The sequence below is a fragment of the Chaetura pelagica genome, unplaced genomic scaffold, assembly GCF_000747805.2.
Source record: "Chaetura pelagica isolate M959 unplaced genomic scaffold, ChaPel_1.0 scaffold343, whole genome shotgun sequence".
NCBI classification, from domain to species: Eukaryota; Metazoa; Chordata; class Aves; order Apodiformes; family Apodidae; genus Chaetura; species Chaetura pelagica.
The window spans coordinates 2,152,733-2,162,148 of record NW_009952873.1 but is presented as its reverse complement, the minus strand read 5'-3'; the positions used below and the strand labels follow the sequence as shown (position 1 = coordinate 2,162,148).

At 45.7% G+C, this 9,416-nt stretch overlaps 1 protein-coding gene across 1 annotated transcript in view; it reads right to left on the bottom strand.

Annotated features, from left to right (window-relative positions):
* Positions 1–6,959: 6,959 nt before the first annotated feature.
* Positions 6,960–9,416, bottom strand: part of WNT5B (wingless-type MMTV integration site family, member 5B) — a 15,895-nt gene continuing 13,438 nt past the window's right edge. The window contains 2 exon segments of the mRNA XM_009995205.1: positions 6,960–7,458; positions 7,460–7,563. Of these exon segments, the coding sequence (XP_009993507.1) occupies positions 7,110–7,458; positions 7,460–7,563 (453 nt within the window). The 3' untranslated portion in view covers positions 6,960–7,109.

Genomic DNA, 9,416 nt, shown 5'->3' with positions numbered 1-9,416 from the left:
GGAAGGGGCCGCCCGCGGTGCCAGCACGGGGCCGTGCAGGCTGAGAGAGGCGCTGTGAGCCCCCCTGAGTTGTGACGGGACCCCCAGAGATCCTGCCGGGCACGGCGCGGGGGGTGGCAAGAACCAGGCTCGAGTGACAGGGCCCAAGCACAGGTGGAGACATGGAGAGGCCACAGAGAACGAGGAGGTTCTTCTGTTGGGTAATGAGGAGCGTCCAAACAATAGGAAAACCAGTGTGACGCTGAGATCCCAGCTTCTGGAATCGTGTCCTTGGGGGAAATGGGGGAACACCTGAGCCTGCGTGTTGTACAGTGAGACCAGTCCAAACACTGCCTTGTTAGGGGACAGCCTTGAACTGCCATGGAGAGCACTTGGCTGATCTGGGGAGTAGCTTGTGTCTGTCTCTACGCAGTTAGTGCTTTCCTGATCCACGTTTCCATACACTGGTAGCCACAGAGAAATTTTAGCCCACACACTTTACTGTAAGCAAAACAGTGGAGGCAAAATTATCCCTAAAAACCAGTATGTGAAACGTGTTGATCCCTCATACCCACCAACGTCAAATACACACTGGCTATTCCTTAAAACTTTGTTTACAAAACTCTGATTCCCTGTGGTCTCTTTTAAAAGATGTCACATCCCCTGCCTTCACTAAAATCTTTATTATGGTAAAAGGAGCAAGGTAAAACACGGCAGCTGCACCGCTACGTGTATTTGCGGTTCCTCTCCTCAGTCAAAATGTATTTTGACAGCCATTGAGCAGCAGCACAGAGAGTAGCAGCTGCAGCACCTGCTCCAGCTCCACCCCAGGCCTGGTGGATCAAGTATTTCCTGATCCGTCTTTCAGTATTTCATCTGCAAAATGGCGCTAATTCTTTTATAATATTTTGAGCTCTGATGACAAAAAAATGATACATAAAAACTGAATGTCGTTTTCGTCTGTCATTTCCTGTCACCGTAACTTAACGTGTACCCAGCCAATTAAGAGGGAAATTGAGACAGGAAAACTGTATCATTAAATATTAAATAAAAGGAATTAGGGTGGTTTATTAAAAAGTGAAGCTGTGCTCTGCCATGGAAAAAGACACATTTCACAAAACTGAGTTATGCACTTCCTGGGCATTTATTGATAATTCCTAGAAACTGTAGCATCACTATAAAGTGTCCATTGCCTTAATTCCATCTCTGAATGTTTTTGTCTGAAATACAAATATGCTTTGTGAAAGTTGGCAGGTCATTAATTAATTCCACTATTGTTCTGGAGCAAAAGAGAACGATTTGTCTGCAGTAAATGAAGCTGAGACTGGCCAGACTCATCACAGTGAATAGCAGAGGGGCTGCCTCTTCAAAACCAGGTCCAGATGTCCTCTCAGCCCAAGGAAGGTAATGGCCAAGAGCTTGTGCAGCTCCTTGGAGCTGGGAGCGAGGCAGGACTACAGTTAGCTCCAGCACTGTGACTGTGACAGTCACTAAGTGACACTGGGTCTATCCCACACCTTCTTTTTGTTGTCGTTGCTGTTCCCCTGGGAGGCAGGACCGTGTCCTTGCATGGCGATGCCTCATCAGGCCCATCCCACGCGGCCTCCACGCGCTTGCGGTCATGCGAAGGAGTGACACAACCACGTGGCACTCTAGGAAGAGCAGCACACAAGTCATGATTCAGAATAAAACTGCCCTAGGGTAAGGAAGAGCCAGGACCTTTTTTCATCAATTTTTTTTCAGGGTATGCCTTACTGCTGCAAGCCTTTAAACTGTTTCATCTCTATTGGCAAACATCCTTGAGCAGCTCCCCATCTGAATTGCCCAGGATGGCTGCCACCATGTGACAGAACCACGGGGCAGCACTAATGGGGAAAGAGCCTGGGGGAGGTATTATCATCTCCCTGCCCCTCCACGAAGGGGCATTCTCAATGCATTCCCTGTCTCATCAGATCTCTCTTCCTGTCCCAAAGCACTGAGGCCTGACCCTCACCATATACGCCCTCACACTGCTGAAGGCTGGTGCTTGCTGCAGCTGCCGTGTTCCAAATGGGCAGAGCTGTTGCTGGTACCAGGAGGCCATCACATCCAGCTTGCTTTGGGCAGGCAGTGTGGAGAGGTAACTGACACTTAGGGCAGGTGGCCAACTTGGGTGTCACAGGGCAATATTTAGTACCCCATTTTAAGGCTATTGCATTTTATCCCTGCTCACGGAGGAAGAAGAACTTTTGACCTTACTGTTTATTTTCTCTTCCTCTCCTTGAGGTAACATAAGCCATGTCTTTTTTGTATTCTAATTTAAAAAAATAAAAATAAAAAAAATAAATAAATTGAAAATGCCATTTAAACAGAGCTAAGGAAGAAGAGGGTATATAACAGCTTCAGGCCCTGCAGGAGAAGATTGACAATGAGTTGAAGGCAGGAACATGCTGTGACCATTATATCACATTTTTTTCTTATTACCGTTCTTTCAGGATTTACAATGGCTGATTGAGATTCTTTTTGTCCTTTCTGGTATTCACCCTATTGGTCACAGAAACCTGTTTTGCTTATCCTTGAGGCTGGTCATATTTAGACTTCAGACCTGGTACGCTCACAACATGGTCAAGCCCCAAAGCCACCAGCTGTCTACACTGGAGCTGGAGCCACAGGCTACCCACTATCCATCAGCCTTTGTACATGGAGCCTTTGCACCTCCCCTGGCAGGGAGTCAGGACATGTCCAGGACACACACTGGGACCAAGGAGATGGGACACATCACTGTGCTCCATGGATTAGACATAGCCAGAGTCTACCTTTGAGGAGAAGGGGATCCAATATTATGTTCACATCTGCTCACTGTTTGTTGTATGACAGTTCCTTCAGAGTCTGCCATTCAGTGAACTTGATTTCATAGATTATTTTCTAGAATCTATTTAACTTGAACTGTAGTTAAATAAAAGTGAAAGTGAGTGACCATATAAGCAGTTCCGGAACAGTTGCTTGAGAAATGCCCTTCAATTGCTGGGAGATATTTCCCAAGGTCTCCTTGGAATGTTCTATGTCTGTGTCAGCTGATGAACATCCTGACTATATTTCTGGAGCCACAGGTGATCAAAATTTGCTCCCAGTGTAATTTAAACCTCCTAGGCTTCTCCTTGGACTGGGTCAAGTGAGCCAAAAGAGACCCTTGCATGTTTGAGTTTATATGACCAAATAAGATATGTTTCATTTGTACTTTCTCTGGACTACAAAATTGGGGTCCATATAGAAAGTGTAAGTTACACTCATGCTCCATGTTTGGGTTCAATTTGGCTATTTCCTGAATTGCAAAAAGCAGCAGTCTGTCCATTACACTGAGCTCTGGATAGGCATAGACTTCTTGGGGACAAAGAAAGGGAGCCTTCAAATGATGCAAATGGCCTAGAGTCCAGTCTTTTTATCATAATGAATATAAAATGAAAGTTTCCGTTTGTTCTGGGATCAGCTATTGCTTAGCTTACCTTGCAGCAGAACGTACTAAGGCCTCATTCATTCACATTATAACTTATGTATTACTAGCCAGTTGGAAAATGATGACAGATTTGCATCCTGTTCTGCTCCGTTTAGTAGCTGATGTTCACTGACTTGCAATAACTGTGTATTTGCATAGAGCCTTTAACTCCAAAATATTTTAGTTTTACATGACTTACGGGTGGTCATTTCTATCAGCCTTGAAATGCAGTGACTTCAGGGTTGGAATGTGGCAGCCTGTTACCAGCACATACTAAATAACAGCGTATTGTGTGAATATCTTATCCATATGAACTCCAAACAGAATTTGAGCAGGCAGGTATTTGATTCAGAAACCAGGCTAACCCCCCTAAGCCTTGCTACAAGATATTCAATACCCATAAATAAACAAGCCCCGAGTTCACCTCTCTTTTATAGAACAGTCTTTCCTCCAGCTTTATGCTGGAGTAGAGCTTTGCTGCAACAAACCCTGCAAGGCTCTTGCTGAGCCCCCCAGCAACCACCTCCGAGCACCTGACCCTCTGAGGTGCTGCTGAGCCTCTTTGTCCTGAATCAAGCATGTCCCCTCACCATGGGGATACAGCTGTCCTCCTGCCAGAGTTAGTGAGCTCAGAGGGTAAGCCTTCAATTATGTTTCTTTCAGCCATATTTCTCCAAGAGCTTTTCAGAAAGAAGAAATATTCGGTTCCTTATTTTATACAGGAAGAGGCTGGAGACTAAAATGCAAGGAAATTAAGTACCTTGTTGGAGATTACAAAGCAGATAATCAGCAGAGCTCAGAATCAAGCTTAACTCCACACCCTTACATCCCTCTACCACTTTGTGCATCTAACAAGGCACAACTTAAAATCCAGCACTTTTTAACTTTCATGGTAAAGAAGCAGTTCTGCTACAGCTTTCTGTTTGACTTTCTTTGCTGTTGCATTAAACCAAACTGGCTGTGCTCTTATTTTATACCTACTACCACCCTAAGGAGGTTCTTTTATGTGTGGGCACCGTAGAAATTAAGTTTTAAACTAGAGTTTAGTGGGATTGAATTTTTGGATACAAAGCTCCCAGAAAGTAGAAAAGACTGAAACCTAGGTCTTGTAAAAATGGGGAGGGGAAGGAAAAAAATCCAACGGTCACTTTTATCGCTTTATGGTCCCAGTCCAATAGGAACTGCTGGCTCCACCCAGGCTGCCAGAGGTCCACCGTGCTGGGACAAAAGGCCAAAAATCATCTCTTTTTCCATCCAAACAACATTTTAGGTGGAAAAAGAAGGACATATCCAGGGACACCCAGACGAGTAGTAGGCCTAACAATGTCAACTTTTCCACTCCCAGAGTTGTTTACACTCACAAAATTAATTATGGTGCCAAACTGCAAGGAGAGTTGCGACTCCCTGAAATGTGTGGTCTGTATTGGGAAGGCCAAATTAAATCATTTGGAATTATTAGATACATTAACAATGCCTGAGGGTGTCATATACAAATAGCTGACACCTTTAAGTACTGATGCAATAAGGATGGACAAGAACATGAGGTGAGGGTGGTGGGAAGCAAAGTCTTTTTTAGATGTATCCAAGGTAGACTAAGTTTTATTGCCGGGTTAGAAATGTATAGTATCCCAGGAGTGAATAGCTCACACATTTGATCCAATCTTGGGCTCAGTCCAGCTCCCACTGAAGTTTAATGGGAGTTGGATCAGGCCATTGCACTCACATTTTTTCCATGCATGGAAAACTATTTCCGTTACTTTGAATTACAATACCACTGGCTTTGGATTTTATATAATAAAATAAATCTAGGCCACTGTTTATATTCCAAGAAACTGCATTCTGGGATGCCAGGGAATATATTGCCTGTTGGATTAAAAAAAATAAAATAAAAACTAGACACATTGGTTTAAAAAAACAACAGCTCCTAATTATTAAACATAATTTTTCTTCCTTCTGCTTTTCTGGAGTCCTCAAATATTTAAAGTATGAAAAGTACATATAAATTCTTCTCTGGTGGTTGAAATGGTGGAATCTGTAAAACTGCAATGCTTTATAAGAAACAGAGGTTTAATATAAAAAATAATAATCTTCATGACTGGCTCTTTGCTTACTGGCTTATTTTGTGCATTTTAAAATTTACAGTAAAAAAGCCCAAAAAAACAACAGCCTTGGAATGTCAGTAACAAAGAGGATGTATATTAGCAAACCCTTACATTTTGGTGACTGGCTTCTCTCGATTTTTCTGACTGCAAATGAACTCTGCAGATGCCGAGAGGCACAGGAAATGTCTTGTGCTAGAAGCAGCATTTGTTCCCTGCTTTATGAATTGGATTCTACTTAAATCCCAACATGGTAAGACTGATTAGCAGACTTTGTTAATGCCTTCTGCCCTAGTAGAATTTTATTATACTCTTTTATTACCAATGTAAAACACAGAAAATACTTCTATTCATGAACATACGCCCATATTCTGGGAGCAAATGTATCTGGTTAGCTTATGCTGGGTAAAAGCATGGCCCCTGGACTCTGAAATACAGGGCAGCAAAAAAAAGACACCCCACCAAAAGAATAAAACAAAACCACAGATATACACAAGCAAGAGAGGGAAAGAAATGTCATTGAGGGGTGTTTAATGTTGAAGAGAAACTATACATCTGGGACGGGGGTGAGGAGGACTTAATAGAGCTGAACAAGGTGACCACCTGCATCCACTTCAAAGAGGAAAACCAGCAGAGGTATGAGGAGTGCTTATGCAGTCACGTGCACATGTGCATGCAATGCTTCCTTCTACTGAGAAAACATGACGTATATTGCCTTTACAACCATCCCTGGGCACTGGCAGCTTCTCCTCTATATTGACAAATTAAGTTTCAGCATGGGATTAAAAGGAAAAAAAAAATCTCCCTCATGCACACAGCCCTGTAGTCTGAGCTGGACAATTTCCCCTTCACCCAGGCAGTACAGAAGAGCTGGGTGCTGACTTCATGGGGACTCCCAGGCTCCGCACTGGTCAGCCACAGGTCACACCTTCCTTCCTCACAACAGCAGGTTGTAAACCTACCTCCACCACAGTGTGGTCTGTGAAGTGTCCAGGAATGGTTTACAGGACTCTGGATTTTAAGCCATATTCTTGAGGAAGACCCTTGGCTAACCTTTCCTCTAATGCTGCAAAGCCGTTTAGAGGGAACAAGAATTGGTTCCAAATTCTCCAGTGAGTTTAGTGGAGTGGCAGGGTTTGAAACTCAAGGTACTAGGACTCACCCATGTCTGGCTGTTAACTTCAGATGTGCAATAACTATGCAAAATGCTGACATTTACAGATGAGAGAGCAGAAAGAAGCCACTCTTTTCCTTCTTGCTGGCTTTGTCTCTGTAATGAAATAGTATGTGCTTGTGTGCAGGGAGGACTTCACTTTGTCAGCAGCTCCTCAGCCTCTTCACCCTGACTGAAACATCCAAGGGGAGATGCACCCAAAGGCAAACTCCCCAGCAGAACTGCAACAATGGCAAACCAGCCAGCCTGATGGGGGAAATTTCAAAACCAAAATGTCTCTTAAATAAGCTTCTTTAATTATTATCATCATCTGTTTATTTATACAAATATAAAATATATTTATATAGATTTATATAATATAGATTTGTTGCTTTGGTGGCTCTTCTCATTTACAGACGTACTGGTCGACGATCTCTGTGCACTTTTTACACTTGACATAACAGCACCAATGGAACTTGCAGTGGCAACGCTCCACCTGGACGCTCTTGAATTGGTCATAGCCCCGTCCGCAGCACATCAGCTCACACCCATCCATGCCCTCTGAGGTCTTGTTGCACAGGCGGCCCTGGGTGCCCCGCGAGCCGGTGGTCTCATTGCGCAGGCAATAGTCCGGGCTGGGGTCGACGTAGACAAGGTCCTCTTGGGTTGGCATGTTGAAACGGTTGTTCACCAGCTCCAGCTTGCCCTTGCGGCTGATCCTCATGGCAGCGGCGCTGTCGTACTTCTCCTTCAGCGCCCACCTTGCAGAAGTCAGCCAGCTGCAGCCAGCAGGTCTTGAGGCTGCAGGAGCCCGACACGCCGTGGCACTTGCAGGCCACGTCCGCCAGCTTGTACACGGCCTGCGGGAAGAGGAGTGCAATCAGGCAGAGCTCCGGCTGTCCCCGCCACACTGGCAGCTGGCTGAAATGCAATGAATTCACCACAGTTCATAGCTGCTTTGATTATTCCCCAATTTCTGTTGATTTGCCCTTCAGGAGAGACAAAAGTCTCCCCTTCCTCCGGTTGCAACTGCTGTGTTTTTACCTCCCAGATATTTCTATTTCTGGTCATATTGCCTCCAGCATTACCTCCCCACCCCACCCTCCTTTTCCCTGGCAGATTACTGACTTGTGGGAAAGAAGGAGGGGAAGAGTCCTCTCTGTGTGGGCTCTGGCAATTCCCCAGTCTCGCAGAGCAACACGGTATTGCATGTTTTTGCCCTCAGAGCTATGAAAAGAGAACGCATGGGAGCCTGTCCGCTTCCTACCACCTGCACCAGGAACTGACGCTATCACTGCAGGGATACATCCGCATCCTCTTGACACAAACCCACGGACCCTTTGGCACCACCACCCCTGCTTGCTCCTGTCTTTTCTGTACCTCCATCTCTGCCGAGAGGCGCTTGCTCAGGGACAGCGGTACAGAAAAGACACGAGCAAGCAGGGGTGGTGGTACCCAAGGCGGACACCCCCACCCTGGAGCAGAGCAGCCCACCCCCGAGGAGCAGGGCCCCGCTGCGGGCCCTAACAACAACCCTGCGCCATCCCAGACACGTCCCCGCACCAGCAGGGCTCGCCGCGCAGAAGGGACCGCGTTTCACACAGCAAAGCCCAGCTTTTTGTGCTGTCTTCTCCCCGATACCTTTCAATCTTTCAATATTCAGGAGTCTGCGGGGGCTGTAGATGCATCACAGCCCAGAAAATCTGGCATGAAAAATTAACAGATAGTCTTGACAGTTCAGGCCGGCGAGCATTAAACCCTGAGCAGGGCACCTACGTGATGTAAAGGAACGGCGGTCACTCCCTCCTCCCTGCACTAGCTCAGAGAAAGAAAGACTGAAAAACATTCTAGAATAACAAAGCTCAAAATAAACTGAAAATGCAGGTTGCCTTTGTTCTTCCCATTAATTCAGAGACAGGAACTAGACTGTATGGTACATGAGATCCCACCAGTGCTCACAGGCACTGGCAGTTCACAAAGAGAAGAGCTGGCATCCCCTCCCCGTCAGAGCTGCTCCATGTTACAGCAGCTTACTCCCCAGCCCTCACTCCTCATGCTCTCACCATCAGGCTCACATCTGCTCTCCCACGACCATCCTGTGTCCTGCATGTTTGCAAGGCTGTGCCTCTGCCAGTTCCCACGTGCCAAGCAGAGCTGTTTGGCATCAGCTGCAAAATTACCACCAGCAGTATCTGGTGAGGGAGATCAAGGAAAATGAGAAAAAACCAGGATGTTCTGAAGGAGGCAGCACTATGTCTTCTAGTTTGGTTTTTTTTTCTGCTGAAGAAAGCAGCCAAACACTGAGGTTTCTTTTCTGCCTCACTCACTGACACAGAAGAAAGCTCCCCTGCTCTCTGCATTCGCTTGCCAAGGAGTAGGTGATTATGGCAATCAAGCATACTGCAAGCAAAACCTGCTGCCTATGACTATGTTCTGGACCAGCAGTGAGAGGTCAGAGTTCTCCTACAACAACTGGTTGCTCCGGATCTAATGTCTAGTGCTTTTGACAGCTAGTGAAGATTCAATTTGGCTTAATGGCTAAATCACATGGAGGCCGATCCAGCTCCCAAGAAAGTCAATGGAGTGAGAACTTAAAACAGAGAAGCTTTAGTTCTGCTCCTCAGAGCTCAATTTACTGAGGCAATCCCTCACGGCGCAATGTAACAACTACAGGCTGAGAGTTAAGCACTTGTCTTGGATTGAACTGCAACTG